General features: G+C 50.5%; 1 protein-coding gene and 1 long non-coding RNA gene across 3 annotated transcripts in view; one reads left to right on the top strand and one right to left on the bottom strand.

The window, feature by feature from the left end:
* IFT43 (intraflagellar transport 43) overlaps positions 1-12,758 on the top strand; it is an 89,235-nt gene extending 76,477 nt beyond the window's left edge. For both annotated transcript variants that reach the window (XM_082387586.1, XM_082387587.1), the window contains exons 6-9: positions 11,376-11,448; positions 11,700-11,775; positions 12,286-12,348; positions 12,480-12,758. In XM_082387586.1, the coding sequence (XP_082243712.1) occupies positions 11,376-11,448; positions 11,700-11,775; positions 12,286-12,348; positions 12,480-12,599 (332 nt within the window). In that variant the 3' untranslated portion in view covers positions 12,600-12,758. The remainder of the gene's footprint in view (positions 1-11,375; positions 11,449-11,699; positions 11,776-12,285; positions 12,349-12,479) is intronic.
* The window catches only part of LOC309626636, a 1,318,538-nt gene that overhangs the window by 596,195 nt on the left and 703,829 nt on the right, over positions 1-18,514 (bottom strand). The window lies entirely within an intron of this gene.

Here is an 18,514-nt window from a genome sequence, read left to right as displayed (position 1 = left end):
AACTTTCCGTACAGTGATTCTGTAAACAAAAGACTTGGTGCGCTTTACCTGTAGGCCATGTCTGTGGCTGGGACATTTGGAAAGACTTCCATAGGCAAATATGACAGTAAGGTGTTTTGTTTTGTTTTTTTATCACTAGGTATATGGGAATGGACAGCCTAGAAATAAGGATGTCGTAGAGATAGAAGGCACCTCATTTTGGTGATAAAGAAACTTGGGACAAGAGTTGACAAGTAACTGCACATGGTCAGCAAATAAGGGGCAGATCTGGGACCCAGGTTTCCTACTCCTAATCAGGTACACCCTCTGGTACAGCTCTGTGGACCAGGAATCTGGGTTTGGTTCTTCCTTGATAGACAGTTAAGGCCACATTCCTGGCAGCAAAAGAAAAATGAACTCTAGTACATGTAGACTCTTGAGGCCCCAAGGGCAACTTCTTTACTCCCCAGTGTGGGTTTGGCCCCAGAGTGAGTGAGATGCCAGAGGAGTTACAGGGGACTTGCCAGAAGTTTCTTTAATGAAGCAAGAAAAGTTGTTTTGACTTGCTTTTGTTTTTTGCAGGAGGTAATTCAGGGTCCCATGCCCCTACTGTGGGACAAGCATACACCATCATGGAGCAGGTATCTAGGAGCTGATGGGATGGAATGACTTAGCTCAGCAAACATAGTAGAGACTGGTTTGGCCGTGCTCTTCTTGCCTCTTGAAGAGGCAGAGTGTCAGGGGAGCTTCTGCAAATGGAGTTAAGCTTGGAGCACATGTTGGTTATTCTGCTTTGTCACCTCAGTTGTTCCGTACCTCGCCCTGGTCCAGCTGCAGAGCACAGCCCAGAGCGTTGACCAGACCTCCTGCTCTGCTGGCAGAGGTGGAACAGAATGCTCTAGGCCCCTCGTGGGCCCTACAATCTCTGGGTCACACCAGCCTTTCAAGCTTTCCGTCGCAAACATCTCTTCCCGGAACGTGGTTGACAGCGACCTCTCTGGGACTCCATTTTCTTTGTTCACGTGAGCAGCTTACTGGGATGTCCCCGTCTGAAGAGGTGGAGTGGGGAGCATGGCACACGTCCTGCACCACGCATGCACGCGCATCGTAAAGGAAGCAGGTTGTATTAACCTTCCTCCAGGAACACAGAGAAAGCTCTGTCAGCATTCCATCGTGCTGTAGTCGGTTTGGAGGAATGTGATTAATAATAAATCATCCAACATTAAGCACTGACAAAAGTAAAAGAGAGTTAAATCTCCCTGAAATAGTTATAGAGAACTGGGTATTTATTCTGTTTGGAGGAATGTGATTAATAATAAATGATCCAACATTAAGCACTGACAAAAGTAAAAGAGAGTTAAATCTCCCTGAAATAGTTATAGAGATCTGTGTATTTATTCTGTAACTCCTTGGATTCTGTCCCTGTTGAATATGGAAGACAGGATCAGGGTAGGACAAAGCTAATTCCATTTAGTTTCGTGAGATGGTCCTAGATGTGACAGTGAGCCGTGGTCCAGCTTTGGGGAGAGGCACGGGTACTTCTCCGCACAGCTGTGAAAGGAGTGGTGGATGAGGGCAGAGAGGAGATGAGGCCATATTGATGAGAACCATTGCCCAGGGACATCTTAGACTCAGATTTTTATGTAACTAGAAAGAGAGGCTCAGTGCTTTAGGATATCTGTTTCAAGTGATGGGGGCTGTATAGAGAAGAGGCATAGCGTTCTCTGCCACAAAAAAAAAGACAGGTGGATTTGTAGAGTTGCTCCAAATAGCCTTTGTAACCCAAACCCCAGCAAGTTGTGGCCTGGGGACTGTGCTCTCCAAGCAAATGGCCGTGGTGCCTCACTCATCTTGAAGTCTGACGGTCAGATAGTGCTTAGGTGAGACGGGAAGGGACAGGCATGATTGTGCATCTGAGGTTGGACTCAGCGCATCACTTAGACCTCAACTGAAGTCTTTCCTTCCAACACATGGGGATTAGTTTCTAAAGAAGAACCCAAGATAACAAAGCCTAGGTATAGCAGAAATCCAGGGGAGCGGTGATAGGGGACCCTCTTACCCTAGCGAGAGACGAACTTGATATGGCCAACTGGTAGGTCTTCCTTTCCAGCTTCAGGTCCTCCCAGCTTTCTAAAAATGCCCAGATGTTTGGTGTGTGCATGTGTGTACTCGCCTATATGTATATATACACACATGCGGGGGAACACATACTGGGAATGTGATTCCTGAGTGCATAAGTGTGGTTGACGGACTGGGTTTACCTAAAAGACCCTTTAAGAGAAAGCTCTTGAAAGATGATTACAGAATTGAGACACCATCATTTAAAAGTGCCCGAGGCAGATGCCTTTGAAAATTGCAGCAGCGGAGGGACAGAGAAAGAACCGGCAGCCCTTGATTGTTGCGCCGTTCCCTCAGGACCCGTCCCCCCCTCCCCCCCTGTTTCTCATCTGATAAGAGAGAGAGCAGCAGTAAGACTCCTCATCTATCTTATGAAAATCCGATTGGGAATGGCTGTGATCAAAACCAGCTGGCTGTCACCGGCAGTGGCCTTGCGAGGAGGGAACCGCTCAGAAGCATTCTGTATGTGGCGGAGTCACGGGTGGCACTGATCAAAGGAGCATTTTTTTAATAAATATATATAAGGAAAAATACAAAACCTAAGGATTTAGAATAAAAGCAGGGTAGTTTGTCTTGTTTTTTTCAGCATAACACAGAGAGGATGAAATAGAATTAGATATTCCTGGTCTCTAACACAGAAACCGGGCATATCTGGCGGCTCTGAGAAGGTGTTCTCTGTCCCATTAATACCATATCACTGATCTTGGGCCTTATTGAAGAGAGTGGAGAGTTCCTCACTTTCCATTCCTTCCAGCCACTTCATTCCTCGTCACCTTTAAAGTCGCTTACCCCTCCTCGTCCTTAACACATCTCTACGGATCAAAGCTGGAACCGCCACAAAGCTCCGAGAGAGCCATTGGGGTGGCAGGGAGCGTCCCTGTTCATTGTTCTTCGTTTCCTTCAGCTGTTGGTAACCACTGTGCGATGTTCCCTAGAGGCCACTCCAGTGCGTGACACCAGGGTCCTCCCAGTATCAGGCTCCTGGGCTGAACAGGGTCCTTCCCTATGGAGAACCCTTGTTGGGCCGTGCTTGTCTCCCATGAGCATTGCCTTTGAATTGCTCTGAAGGGTCAGTCCTGGCTGACGACCCTTTGCACGGTCAGTACTGACTCTTCCACAGCCCCTGGTGGACTGGGTCGGGTGATGGGGCCACTTGCATTCTAGGGAATTGCGTTCGTGCTCCTTCCGGAGAGTGCTACCACCCCTCTGCGGGTACTATGCTGAGGCCGGGCCTGCACACCCACAGGAGACCACGAGCTGAGTCACCACTCAGCACAGCCTCCTGTCTGCCCACCACCCAGCCAGCACCACACCCCCTGAGGCCCGGCTTGTCTCAGAAATGGGCTCAGTCCAGGCCCTCCCGTCCAGCCCGTCGTCAGCCAGGAGAGTGGCCACGGCGTGGGGGGCTGGGAGGAACAACCAGCTCTTTCGATGTGCTTCTTGAGGTCGGGGATCTCTTTCCCCAGCAGCAGGAGGAGGGGGTGGGTTTGGCAGGAGCATGGAGACATCTCAGCATACGGGACATAGATAAACCGCCCCCCAGCCAAGCCAGCGCCTCAGGACGGACATCTTTCTGCCCCTGTCATTCGCTTCCTCAGGGACCTGCTTGGGCACCTTTTGCTCGTGGTCAGTCCTGTTTCTCAGTCCCTGCAGTGGACCTTCTAGCCAGCAGCATCACGGTTTTCACACTCTTCTCCCATGGCTGCCTCTCTCCTCCCCTCCCAGTGACCCGGCCGGATCAGGTGAAATTGCTGGGGATCGGTCCTCATAAAGCAGACCCTCCAGGGACCTGCAGACACATTTTTGCCCCGGAACCCCAGTCCGTCTGGGGAGTGCAGGGGCCCAGGAGCTCCTCTGAGACCATCCCTTTCCCTTGTTCCTTCGGGTGTTTGAAGCCTGTTGCCTACCACTTTCCCCTTTTCTTCTCCCTTTAAAAAAATTCTCCATTTTTTCACTTAGAAAAAAAAATTATTTATACGATTGAGATCCACTAATTAAAGCCATTTTCTGGTATTTGGTTACTGGAGTGTTTGATGTCTCTCTGACAAGACCATGAAATGCATGGAGTGTCCACAGGGACAGAATTTGCTGAACACGGCTCTTTGTAAATGAGGGGACACAGTGTCGCAGCAGCTCATGAATATGAAACGGCCATGATGCCACCTCAGTGGACTTGGGAACACAGATGAATCCTGTCATGTGCTAAATGAGACCAATTTCTTTCATTTAACTTCATCTTCAATCAGACCTTCTTCCATTTGCCTGTTTAAAATTCCCCATACGTGATGCAGAAGGTAACAGCATTCAGTAAAACAAAGTTTTGCAGCTGCAGAGAAAAATTATAATGATCTCGGGTGTAAAGTTGCCATCTCCTGGAAACGTGGACATTCTTTCCTTTCGCTCACGAGCTCTGCTGAGAGTCTGTTGACTTTGAGCACAACATTGGGGGTTGTCTGGAGTGCTCTTCTTGGGGTGTCCCTCCGCAGCGTGTCCAGGCCCCTTTCAGGTGGGTTATTGAATGTGGCTGTGAATTATGCAGGGTGGACGTGAGCCCTCAGCAGCCCACGAGTGCTCTGTCATGGCCAGGGCGCTGGGCGGGGGAGCAGCTCTGGGAAGAGATGGTGTGGGACCGCATGGGGCCTCTGCCGTGGGGGGCGCAGTTAGTGGGTGAAGCGAGAGGGGCAGATGTCATCATTCAGCACCCGGAGGAACCTGGCAAGGTAGGCCAGCCCCTGGTATCATTTACTAAGGCATCAAGGTCAGAAAGTGCTGGAGTTAGAAGAGACTTTATGTAGCTCTCTAGAAACCCTTCTGGCCACGACCAGAAAATTCCATTCAGAAATCCCCAACCAAGAAAATCAGCAAAGAGTAGAACCTAAAGGGACACAGAGAGGAGGGGCTCCCTGCCTGAGCCACCTTTGCCTGGGTGGGACCAAGGGCCGGATCAGGGTGCCTCCTTCGTTCTCTCCTTCCTCTGCAGGAAGATTTACGCTCAGGGGAAAGAGCCCGAGTAATGCTCAGGGTGTACTCATTACAAGCGGAGCCTGATCTAAGAAATCACTTTCTGTTCTTGTACCAAAACAAGCCAACAACAGCTAGATGTGAAAGCAGGCTATCATAAAATACGTTGCAGAGATCTGGGGCCAGGGTCTGCAGGAGGCAGGCAGGCTTCTTGCTGTCAAGCCACAGGGGCTGAAAAGGATCCCTCTGGGACTTCCCTGGGTACTTAGCATTTTAGTGTGCGGGTGTGATGGTATTACCTGCAATGAGTGTATTTCAGGGCAAGTGGCAGCTTCTCGCATCTTTGAAACCAGTTGTAATTGATCCTACTGGTGTTCCCACATGTTTCTATTATTTATTTCTATTACTTATTTAAGCACCCCTCATTTATTTCTGTGGTTTCATCTGGTAGTTGGTTTGTTGGTAGGTCTGTTGGCAGGCTAGTATGCTGGTATCTTGATGAGTTTTCCATTTGGCAACCTCTCTCTTTGGAATTAGTTCTTACTGCTGTTGCTGTTCATTAGCAAGCCTTTACTGGGGGCTCCCAGAAGGTGGCGTGATGGAGTGGGGCACGCTAGAGATCAAGAGGAAGCCCAGGGTGAAGAGCAGTGTGACCCAGCCTCAGGATGGAAGCCCAGCAGTCCATATGGACCCAATTTGGATGACTCTTCCTCTGTAACTTTGTCCCCACTCCTCCATTGTTTCTTGTATATGCACAGGCCCTTCCCAGGAGGCCTTGCAGCTCTCAAGTGAGGCAAAGCCTTTGCTGTGATGTCATCAAATCCAGGATGTATCTAAGGATTGCTCTTGGTTGTTCTTGCGAAATGAATCCTGCCTAGGCAACTTTGGGACTCAGTAACACTTATAGTATAACTAGAATGATATAGAGAAGATGGACATGGCCCGTCCATGTGTGTGACTTGCAGATTTGAGGGGCATTTATTGATCCAGTTCTGTTCCTTTGTCCTTTAGTTTGCCCGTCTTTGGGAATGCAGAAGTGACTGGGACGTGGTCTTCACCCTCCACTAGTTCAGCATCTAGGAGGCAGGCCGAGGGCAAATTTCACTTGCTCTACCTACAGCAAGGTAATCAGGTCCATCCTGTGTCCTTGAATATAAAGCATTGTGGAAAGGTAGAGTAGGAAGCTCTGAATTCTGCCTGTTGGGTTCCGAGATGATTCACAAAGGAAGGGATGTGCATTTTCCTTATTCTGCTCATTTATCATCATTTTTTTAATGTATAGACCCTCCCTTTGCAACTTTTCCATGCTGAGTCCATCTTGGTTTGCCCCTAATATGCCTCCAAAGAGGTCTTGCCTATAGCAGGCACCCAGACGTCTCCTGGCCGGTTGATGCAGGTCCTTCCTCACCTGGCACCTGACGCCCTCTCTCCTGCTTCGCCCCGTGCTGCTCTCTCCTGGGCCCTGCATGCCAACCACGCCACCCTTTTAGCGAGTTCCTCCTCACCTCCTAGCGCCTTTGTGCACGTTGTCCCCTGCCTGGCTTAGTCCTGTTTATCCTTCAGCGGCCCTGTCCTAGTTCAGAGACCTTCCCTAACTCGACACTCCACCCCCCCCAAAATCCTGAATTAGATCCTCTCTGGACTGAATTAAGGGCACTATGCAGCATCCATTCAATAGAAAACTAGATGGTCATTTAAAAGAATAAGATGCACCTGTACATTGAAAAGGACAGAGAAAAGTAAGTCGCAGGACTTCCCTGGAGGTCCAGTGGTTAAGACTCCATGCTTCCGCTGCAGGGGGCATGGGTTCAATCCCTGGTCGGGGAACTAAAATCCCTCATGCCGCATGGCACAGGCAAAAAATAATTTAAAAAAAAGAAAAGTTGTAAAACAATGGATACGTAACATGATGCCATTTGCAAACATTTTTAAAAGGACATATGTGCTGTGTATGCAGAAATTCTTTTCAGTAAACATATATGAGAAATGGTTAACAGTGATCACCTCTAGGGAGACGGCTGGGATTCATATAAGGAAAGGACATTTTTCATCTTAAACTTGTCTGCAGCATTTGAATTTATTACCACATATATTACTTTTGCCATTAAAAATAAAGCATTAGGTCTCCCTGTTATTTTGGTCACAGAGTCCAGTTAGCTCCCTTCACAGTGTGTGTTTTAATTTACAGGCAGCACATTTATTTGTGTTTATTTCTATCCCCCACTACACTGGTGCTGCACGAAGACAGGGCCCATGTCGGGTTTATCTGCTGTTGTTACTGGCACCTTCTAGCACGGTGCCTTTCACAGAGGGGCTGCTCCATTCGTCCCTTCAAGGATGAATGGATGAACGAACGAACAAGTGAACAAATGCAACTTCCCCACAGTGTGGCTAATTGGGCAACACGTGGGACACAGAAGCAGGTGAAAGGCAAGTGAGATGGCTGACATGAGAGGCCGGGAGCAAATGCAAAGAGCAAGGAAGGCCCGTTTTGTTAAGGAGTCTGAGCTGGGAGAGAGCAGCGGGTGACCGGTCAGCAGGGGGCGCTGTCTGTGGGGAGCTGAAACGAAGGATGAGGGCACCCGCTGCTGCGGCACTGGCGTCTCAGCCCTCTTGCCTCGCCGGCACTTTTCCTGGGGCCGTTCGAAGTGTCTGCTCCCCTCCTTCTCCACGCAGCTGGTTTAGTGCGACACGGACGGCAGGGGATGGAGTCACCGGGTCTCCAGTGTTGGTCCATTTTTCTCTCTGCACCGTTTGGCCTTGTTGTAGGGAAGTAGCCAGTCGGGCATATGGTGAGGGAGAGACTTCGCTTAGTTATGGTTATTGGGAGACAGAGAAACACCCGAGAACAGAGGACACTGGGTCTCAGGCAAAACGAAAGCTGTCCCAACTATAGGCTGTTGTCTCACCTCTCCACTAGTAGAGGCGTCTTTGAAGTCACTGGACCTTTGCAAAGAAAGCCTCCGGGCAGGGGTGGGGACAGCCTGGTTGGGAGGGGTGCAGTTGAACTGGAGCTGGAAGCCTGCTCTGTCCATTCTTAATGACTCACTTCACGTACGCTACTTCATCTTGCTGAGCCTCAGTGTTCTCATCTGGAAGATGGGGACAACTGGGGAGGATTAAATGAGAAAATGAGGGTAGAGCCAGATAGTTTCTCTCCATGCTCAATGTTTTATCTGTTAAACGAATAAGAATAATATAGAATATTTATTACATTCTAAGCATGGCGCTTGATATTTTAGATGATCGCATGTAATACAGCAACCCTGTGAGGTGGGTGTAGTTATGATACCCGTTTTACAGCTGAAGAAACTGAGGTACAGAGAGGATGAAACCTCACAGCTAGTACATGGGGGAGCCAGGATTCGAATGCTTCCCGTGCCTGCACTCTTAACCACTGGACAGGAGTCCTACCCATATGCTTAAGTAACCCATTGTTTCTGTTAATGTTCTTATTATTAGCAGCATCGAAGAAAATGAGACTAAAGTTAGCATAATTATTGAATTTTTTAAAATAGTGGTTGTTTTTCAGTAGTCCTAGAGCATACTTCTTTGTTCCTCTTACTGTCTCTATTAAAATTGTGTGCTTTTGAATGTTAAGCTTGACACCCTGAATCAGACACTAGGTCACTGGTTCAGGCTTGCAGGTCAAGTAGCCGTCACTGATTGCAGGCAGGGCCGGATCATTCCATGCAGGTAATTCTGTGAAGAAGCGGATTGATTTCTCAAGCCCGTTTTCTTTTTCTAGGTTGGGTCATCCTATGTGTGTGTGTATGAGAGAGAGGGGTGGGGGGAAGGGAAGAGAGAAAGAGGACAGAAACTCCTGGGAACATGTTATATACCCATAAGCAAGCACTTGTCTGTGATTGTAAATCAGAAACTGCAAAATTAGGAAGTTCTTTGAAGTTTGCCCAAAACCTGCTTCACGGCCACCTGTTCCACTGGGGCCGGCAGTTGGATGGCCAGGCTCTGCGGCGATGGCTCAAGCTGTCACTGCACCGAAACGCTCCAGCCTGCCTTGGCCTGGCTGTCATCGCTGGCTTGGTCCCGCTCAGGCAGTTCACCGGGTTCTGTTGGACACCAGGCTTCCAATTAGAGAGAAGTCCCACTGTGTGGCCAGCCCCGCCAGTGCCGCTCTGAGCGGCCCCTTTGCCAAGGCCCGAGCTGACCTCCGCTCTGTCACAGATGGGCCAGCCCCACGCTCCTTCATGCGCATTTGGAGGAGGGGGGCGGGGACAAGCAGGGAAGCCCACGGGGACTGAGAGTGGACAGCGGGCAGAAGTGCGGCTCCTCAGAGCTGGGAGAAGCTGGGCAGAGTTGACAGGACCCAAACGCTGACATTGCAGAGCAAGAGGGGACTTGGGGAAGACCCCGTCCTGAGCCCTAAGCACAGCAGGGAGCATTTTCTTAGCAACTTCTGAATATTCATCTCAGGCTGGGCCTCACGCCGAGGAGAGCCAGGAGCAGCTAACTGCCTCACGCCGGACCTGTCACACTGCTGATGGCGCATGGCACGGCCAGCTTCCGCCCTGCCCCACCGCAGGGCCCGTGCGGTCCTGCCAGCCTAGGAGCCCTCTCGCCCTGGACTCAGGGACGGTGCCATCAGCAGCCCTCACATGAACTGTATTCTTCACTCGGAGTGAAGAGGGACGAGCAAGCTGAATTTCTGTTAGCATAAGAAATAGAAAATTAGAGAATTCCATCTCTAATTCTCTAGCAGGGTAGAGAGATGTAATCTAAGCTCTGAACAGCGTCTTTCTAGATAGAGGACTTGCTGAATGTGATTCATTATTTCGGGGCTGGTGTATGGGTCTTCTTTATTTCCCTATCAGCATTTTCTTTTTATTTTCACCCCTTTAATCACTCTCTTTCTCTGCCTGTCTCTTTCTGTCTTATTTTCTCTGTCTCCGTCTCTCCCTTGCATGCTTTCTGTCCCTCTTTCCAGGTACGGCATCTGTAACCCCTCCACTGGAAGCAATAATAAAGACGCCAGGCTGGGAACTGACATTTATATACTCGGGCTTAGCTTGACTGGAACCATCGCAAAGTCTAAATAATGAATAGCCTGAAAGTGGCAAGGGTCTTCCCAGCTGTTCTTGGAATGATTCCGCGTCTCTTAAAAAATAAATAAATAAATAAATAAATAAATTTTTTTTTTTTAGTTTAGTCCATGGAAGCAAAAACGAAGGGTGTCTTCACTGCTCTCTCCTCTCTGGAATTTTTCCTCCTTTTAATATTTGCAGTTGGTTTGGGAATTCCAGGACTGTCTCTCCCTGCTTGGCCTTTTTTTCTGCCCCATGTCTTTTTTTCTCTATGCAGACTGGTTAAAACAAAGAAAGCCCCTCTGCCAGTCAGTGATACTCACTGAGAGAAGGCAGTACTTCTTTAAGGTGTTAGGTTGTTCCCAGGAGAAGATGGATGATTTTTCTGCTATAATAAGCAACTTTCCATGATTAAGTGATTGCTGTCTCTTTGTTTCTCCATTTGCATGACTTTGTTAGATTGACGAAGGGAGTGGCCTCACGTCTCTTCCTATGTTTGTATGTCTGTCTCATGTGGAGAGTTCAGAGGAGGAGAATCTCCAAGAGACAGCAAGGGAAGTGTCATCTTTAGAGGCAGTGTTGTTTATTATATTAGACCCGGTAAATGGAGACTCTGATCCTGGACACACTGCTGGGAAGCCAGGCCACATCATTAGGCGTAAAGTGACCTTCAGATACAGGCTCAGCGCTGTGACAATTGCAAAGACTAGGACGAGCTGATGCAGGTGTGAACCTTGGTCATGAGGAGGTGCACTCATGGTGACCTCCACCTCGTGACACTACGCTTTCCCACGTCCTCTGTCTCTGACCGTGCCAGGTTCATTCGGCTCCTCTTTTCTTTTCTCTCCTCTAATAAAAACACTTCCCCAAGTGCTGTCTGGGACTTTCTTCTCATTTCTTTACATTTCTCCTTAGAGAGCCACGCCAATGGCTTCTAACCTGGAGCAAACATCAGGATCACCCAAGAAATCTTAGGGAAAAATACAGACGCCTGAGCCCCACCCCGCTAGGAGATTCTAGTCCAGCAGGTTCTGGGGTAAAGCCTGAGATTCGGGAAGTGTTGAAGTTCTACCTTTGATTCCCATGCACACCTCTACTTCAGTTCCACAACCCTAGACTGGGGTCCTGGAGGCCAGAGACCATTGTGTCCATTCTACCCAAAGCCTGTAGCCCTAACTGTGGCCGGCACGTGGAAGGTGATAAGTAACCAGTGGAGAAGCAGGCGAGATCCCCCATTCGTGCCGCTGACATTTTTGGCCCCTCTTCTCATTGCAGATATTCCTGTTATTCCGGACCTGGAAGAAGTACAGGAGGAAGACTTTGTTTTGCAGGTGGCGGCCCCTCCCAGGTATGTTAAATTAATATGAAGTTGGCAGGAGGCAGGGACCATGCCACACGCCATCTCCAGTGGTGCTGCCCCCCAGGGGAGATCCAGATGTCTCTGGATGGGCTCCATCCCAGGGTTCCCATTTTATTAGACGTTTTCTCCCCATTTTGGTCCTTCCCAGCTGCCTACGAGGCTCTGGGGTTGGTGGCCCGGCAGCACTCCTGGCACTGGTTCTGCCTGTGGTTCCTCCTCACGTTCCGTCTTTCCTGCAGCATCCAGGTCAACCGGGTGATGACCTACCGTGACCTGGACAATGACCTCATGAAGTACGCAGCCTTTCAGACCTTGGTGAGTGAGGCAGCTTCTGTGTAGAGGAGCAGGCTCCAGGCAACGTCCATAGGGAGTTCTCAGTTTCTCCGAAGCCTTACAGCCTCTCCTCGGTGCGTCTCCGAGGCTGCCGGGCAACAGTCCCTTTGCCAGAGACATCCTCCTCGGGTATTACAGCATCCCTGGACCCAACATATTCCAGTGTTCCCAGGGCCAGGCTCCTTCCTGCTTCCCTGGCTGCCCCCATGGCATCAGTAGATATGCTGCTGTCATGCCTGCCCTCCTAGTATTGACCTTCCCCCAAGGAGTACCCAACCTGCAGGACATCATGGTGTTCCCTCAGTTCTCAGTGGCCATGGGGTCCACCCGCAGTTTTGCCCTTTCACAAGGCATTCCTGCAGGTCTGGATTTGAGAAGTTCTACCACACTCAACCTGGTCCCCCCCCTCTCTTTGCCAGAGGTCGTTGTCCGAAGGCCTCCAAGGTGCACAGCCTGCCTTTGTTTTCTTTCTTTTTCCCTACACGTTCACAGGATGGAGAGATCGACCTGAAGCTCCTCACCAAAGTCCTGGCGCCAGAGCATGAGGTTCGAGAGGTACGTAGCGGCGGCAGTGCCTGCCCCTCATTCCCGGGAACAGCTGGCTCCGAGGCTGGCCTCGGCGGCAGGCTGGCTGTGACCGAGGGGACGGCCTCCCCCAGCTCACCCCGCGATGCCTGTCTCGGCAGGACGACGTCAGCTGGGACTGGGACCGTCTGTACACTGAGGTGTCCTCAGAGCTCCTCAGCGAGTGGGACGTGCTGCAGGCAGACAAGGAGGACCCCGTGGGACAGCCCTCGCACACCTGAGCCCGGGGGTCGCTCTCCCTGCACGCGGTCACCTCTGCTTTGGACTCGAGACAGAGGCCATAAACCTAAAACTAAAGAAGCTTGCAAGCAGCTCAGAATTTTTATATGGACTATTTTGTAATAAAAATATCTATTTTCAGTAGACGGCATTGGATCGTTCGACTGTAAGAAACTGCTTTTTTTTGTAGCCCTCTCTTCCGTTTCTTTCCAGCACTCCCTTGGAAAGATTCGTCAAGAGTGAAGGAGGGCATCGCTCCCCATCGTTGAAGCTTGGGAGGGAAAGCTAGATTCAGGGGGAGAAGCAGTGGTGCTCCTGGAAGCCGTTCAGTTCACAGAGGCCCCAGCAGCTCCCCGGAGCATCTACCTGTGAGCACCTGGACGCAGGGATACGGGAGGTGGCATGCGGCTGCCTGCTGGGGTCCTGGGGAGGGCCTGGCCACATGCCTTTCTCACTTTGGACGGTCAGTTATGTTGGTGAAGTTGCACTGTCTCCTTCGAGCTTTCAGTGGGCGTGATCAGATGACCCATTGCCCACGTCAGGGTTTGGTGGCTCTTCTAACAGCACGCCCCTTTCCCCCCTCTTCCTGCAACCCATGCCTGGGGCTCCCAAAGCACATGTTTCCTTTCTGCCACAGGTTCCCAGGGCCTTGTTTCTGGTTCTCATTTGCAGGGGCCAGCTCAGCAGCCCTGAGACGTGCGCAGAAGCACTCTCGCAGGGAGCCTGGGCCCCCCCTGACCTTTCAGAGGTGTAGCTGTTTGTCTCCGTTGCTCCCCCAAGCATCATCACTGCCTGTTTCCAAGATGTGCCAAGATCTGGAGCAGAGCCCAGTCCTTTTTCTAAACAGAGACATCTTTTGTTTTTGTTTTTCTCTTAACTCCCCAAGACACCTCATCTGAGGACAAGACGTCTCCCCGCCCGCCTCTCCTAGATGCCACTCTGGATCAGGCCCGCGCAGTCTGGCGGCAGCTAACCAAGCCCCACTCCTGGCCGTGGGCAGTGCTGAGTGCTGTTCTCACCCTGCCTGGAAAGCCCTTCATTAAAATTCAGAAAAACAAAGAGGCTCAACACTTCAAAAACACACTGGGGGTTATTTTTGTCTGACTACGGTGCCCTTCCCTGGTGAGCCACCGGCTCCGGAGCAGGCAAAGAGAATACTTGTCTGTTAATTATAAACTCAGGGATTTAGTGGCTTTGGGGTCTCGTTTCCTCCTTTTCCAGAGTCACACTTTTAGCCCAGACAGCCCCTCTTTGGAATAATTCCCATGGTCACTGAGAAGTTTCCGTCCAGGCTGGTTTTTCTTGAGCCTGCAAGACTCTGAAACCCAAAGGAGGAATTGCTAGATTTCGAGTACCTTAATCACTGGCAAGTTCAACTGCCTCAGGACCCTGATAACCTTGAGGGTCTTCAGCCAGCTTGAGCAGGGCCTGGGGGTTGACTCCCTTCCTCCCTTTACTTCTCAGACACCTTTATGTTCCACCCAGCGTTGTCGCCCACCCAAGACTTCAGGGGGCCTCCCAAGAAGATGGCCCTAGAGGGATGACAGAATGGACGAGCTTCGACAGGTACCTCAATGTGGTTTTCTACAGACACCGGCGGGGGGCGGCGGGGAGGAGGCGTGGAGTGGGCCTCCTGCGTGTGGCAGATTGACTGGGTCCTTACCAGTTTCTCCCAGACTGGCTCATGTCCGAGAAGCCCCAGCTGGTCTCCGGCAAAATCTCCCGTGGTGTCTTTGGCATGGGGTGGTAGCTGCAGAGCTGCTGTTCATAGGCCGGGCCCTGGTGGGAAAGTCGGTTCCTTCATGAGATTTTGATTACCACGTAGTACGCGCCAGGCGCTGTTCCAGGCACTCCAAGCAGAACTCCCTTCTCTCAAAGCGCTTCCGTTCTGGTGGGGGAGATGGACGAATAAGTAAGATAGAGAGGGCATCAGATGGTAATTGGTGCTATGGAGAAAAATTCAGCAGGACGGGGAAGGGAGTGCTGGGCTCGGGGTGCAGTGTTAGATGGGGCGGTTAGGGGAGGTCTCACTGAGAAGGTGACATTTGAGCAAAGACCCGAAGAAGGTGAAGGAAGGAGCGGGACTGGTCCCTGGGGAAGAGCATTCCAAGGAGAGAACACTATTTGCAAAAGCCAAGAGGGGGGCATAGGCCTGGCTTCTTTGAGTAGCGGCAGGAGGCGGTGTGACTGGCGGGAGGGGACCAGGGGAGAGGAGACGCTGTGTCTTGCCGGGCCCAGCCCTGGGCTCACCACAGAAGAGGCCTCTGTGCATGTAGGGTCCGCTCTCCCCAGTGACACGCGCACCCTCAGGCTCCGTGGGCTCGTCAGGCCGCCTTTGGAAAACTTTCCTCAGAGGCCTGCACGGCCCCTCCATGCCTCGGCCTGGGAAGAAAGGTTGATGCCTCATCGAGGGAGAGCGGAACCGTGAGCTCTTCTGCCACAGAACTGAGGCCAGGCAGCTGCTGCCAGCTCCCCGAGGCGGGGGCGTGCCGTGTGCGGGGCAGATGGCGGTACCGTGAGGCCCCTGAGTGCCACGCTCCCTGGAAACCTGTAGTTCTGATGAGAAGCCCAAGCAAGAAATTCATCTGGGCAGGCCGGCCTGGGGCTGAACCTGAGGTCATCTCTACCCCTGATGGTTGGCTCGTCTTTGCTAAACCCCAGGACACCCCCAGACAGGCTTCTGGAGCTACATGCTCCAGGCGGAAATGGACTCTAGTGCTGGCCCAGTGTTGCTGGACCACAGAGAGCTGCTCACAGAGATCAGGGCCTTTCTTGCTTAGTGGTGAGGGCGGCTCCTGGGAGCATTGGTGCTGGAGTGAAAGGTAGGATTTGCCACAGCAAGATAAGGAAGCCTAACATCCTTGCTCTGCTTGCCCAAGCAGTGCTGTGCTTTTCTCCCAGAGGCCAAAGAGTCAGTGGGGAAGGGGGTGAGTGGAGGGGGTAAGGAGCAGTGTCAAAGAACACAGATTCTGGAATCAGGCAGGCCTGGGGTCCAGTCCCATCTCTCCACTTAGTCGCTGTGGGTCCTTGAGCAAGCTGCTTTCCCCTTCTTTTCTTTTTTTTAAATATATAAATTTATTTATTTATTTATTTATTTATTTTTGGCTGAATTGGGTCTTTGTTGCTGCTTGCGGGCTTTCTCTAGTTGTGGTGAGCGGGGACTATTCTTCGTTGCGGTGCACGGGCTTCTCATTGCGGTGGCTTCTCTTGTTGCGGAGCACCAGCTCTAGGCACGCGGGCTTCAGTAGTTGAGGTACGTGGGCTCTAGAGCGCAGGCTCAGTAGTTGTGGTGCACGGGCTTAGTTGCTCCGCGGCATGTGGGATCTTCCCGGACCAGGGCTCGAACCCATGTCCCCTGCATTGGCAGGCGAATTCTTAACCACTGCGCCACCAGCGAAACCCCTGCTTTCCCCTTCTGATCCTGTTTTTTCTCATCTGTAAAATGGGGATAATCTTAGGATTGTAATGCCTGGTAAAATCTGACTGCTATTCTGTTTTGGAACTGATGGGGTGGAAAAGTGAACCTAGGGAAAGTCACATTGGATATTTTATTGCAACAACAAACATCTGCATCTCTCAAGGGGCTCCCACCTCCATTTCCCCTCCTGCATCATCTTTCAGCCATGGTTAGAGAATGGCTTGGCACCAGGGTTTTTTGTTTTGTTTTTATAACAACTTTATTGAGGTTTAATTTGCATGCCTTAAAATTTACCCCCTGAAAGTATACAATTCAGTGATTTTAGTAAATTTATGGAGTTATGCAACCATAACCATAATTCTGTTTCTGGAACATTTTCATCATCCTATAAGCCTCCCTTGTGTCTGTTTACAGTTAATCCCCATTCCCACTCCCAGCCCCAGGCAACCACTGATCTGCTTGCTGACTCTCGATTGGTTGTTTCTGGAGATTTCATATAAATGGACTCATATAACATGTGGTCTTTTGAGTCTGGCTGCTTGCACTTAGTATATTTTCAAGGTCCATCCATGTTGTAGCATGTGCAGTGGTTCATCCTTTGGAATGCTGAATGTTATTCTGTTGTATGGACACGTACCACATTTTGTTTATTCCTCAGTTGATGGACATTTGAGTTGTTTCTAGTTTGGGCTTAAGAATAAAGCCCCTGTGGACATTCATGGCCATGTCTTTGTGTGGACAGATGTTTTCATTTCTCTAAGGTAGATTCCTAAGAGTGAAATTGCTGGGTCAGATGGTGTATTTATGTTTAACTTTTAAGAAACTGCCAAAACTGTTTTCCAGGGCATTGGTTTTGTTTGTTTGTTTGTTTGTTTTTCAGTGCTTTAGAGTATCAGGATTGATTCAGTAAAACTTAAGATTTTTTTTCTTGTCTCCTTTCCATACGTGTTTCAGAGGTCACTGCTAAGTTTATAGGAGGCACCATCTCCTGATTCCTCCCTCCCTGACTTCTTTCTGTCATTGAGCTTATCTCTGTTGAGAACACAGAACTCATCTGTCTGTTCTCCCCACCAGCCTGTAAGCTTCTTCAGGGTAAGACCGGGTGTTCTTTGAGTTTCTGTCAAGGCCTTTGCATATTCCAGGAGTTCAAAGTCAAATAAGACATGGTCCTGACCCCAAGGAGCTTACAAGCTAGTAGAGAAATAGACAAGATTCCTCTGTGTTCTCAAAGCATTGGTTTTGAAAAACATAGAGGCTTTCCGGATGAGTGGAGGAACCCAAATGATCCACTGCAAAGTGCAGGTGAAGAGAGAGAAAGGGAGCTTGGTTTGTCCACTAAGAAATACAGAGGTGGGTTGGTTTGCTTAAAGCAGGGGTCAGCGTACTACAGCCTGTGGACCAAATCCAGCCCTCCACCTGTTCTTGTTAACTTTTACTGGAACACGGCCATGCTCCTTAATTTGCATACTGTCTATGGCTGCTTTGGGGCTACAGTAGCAGAACTGAGTTGTGACAGAGACCATGTGGCCTGCAAAGCCTGAATTATTTACTCTCTGGCCCTTTACAGAAAAAGTTTGCCAGTTCCTCCTTAGACGAAAGAATGAAGGTGAGAAATAACAACAGCCGCAGACTCCCAAAGTTCAGCCGCTTGTTGCTTTCCAGAAATGCAATCGCAGTAGGAGGGATTTGAGTTAGATGTAAGGAAAGACTAGAAGGGTGGGAAGATTCTGGCTCCTAAAAGAGAGACACAAATTTCCCTTAAGAAAAGGAAAAAACAAACAAAAACCACTTATCAGTTGCAGCAAAGTTGGGACAGAATCTATCTGGAGACAAAAAGCTGGAAAGAGTGACTGGGTTCCTTGGCCTTTGATCCTGTTTGAGGTGTGGGGTGAGGGGGGTCTCTAGGAATCAAATACCTTTGGCGTCAGGCTCAGAATAATGATGAGAAAGCCCAGTGGAAGGGGGTTAGGAGCGAGGGAGGGAGAAAAGCCCGATTTTTCCTTTGGTGAAGTAGAAATCAGAAAGTAAGCGTGTCGGGAGCAGCCAGAGAAAGAGGCTGCCCCTCTTGTGGCCAAGGCGGAGTGAATTAATTCCCGGCATATGTTCCCAGCATCTGTCGTGGTGACCTGAACCGGAGGGGTCAGCGAGAGAGGGGACCATGCCAGCGCCGAGCATTAGCCCAGAATTCCCGGGCCACAGAGGCTTTTGGCTCCCACAGAATGATGGCTGGCCAGCTCTCCCAGCAGCATCTGCTGCAGCTGCAGCAAACAGTGCTGTGGGGGGGGAGGGAGCGCTCCCCACAAGAGAACACCTGCTGTGAAGGGGCTGGACGAAGACCAGAAAGAGTCCTGCAAAAGGCTGTCTCTTCCAGATCTCGGGCTGCAGTGGATTCGACCCGCCAGCCACGCGTCCTGCCAGCAGACTGGAGGTGACGCACAGGACGGCACTGGGAGGGGCAGGGGCAGGGGAGACACAGCCCTGGATGGAAAGAGCGCACAG

The sequence above is a fragment of the Balaenoptera borealis genome (assembly GCF_965194805.1).
Source record: "Balaenoptera borealis genome assembly, chromosome: 3".
Taxonomy (NCBI): domain Eukaryota; kingdom Metazoa; phylum Chordata; class Mammalia; order Artiodactyla; family Balaenopteridae; genus Balaenoptera; species Balaenoptera borealis.
The sequence above is the reverse complement of the archived record's forward strand: the minus strand, read 5'-3'. Positions and strand labels throughout refer to the sequence as shown.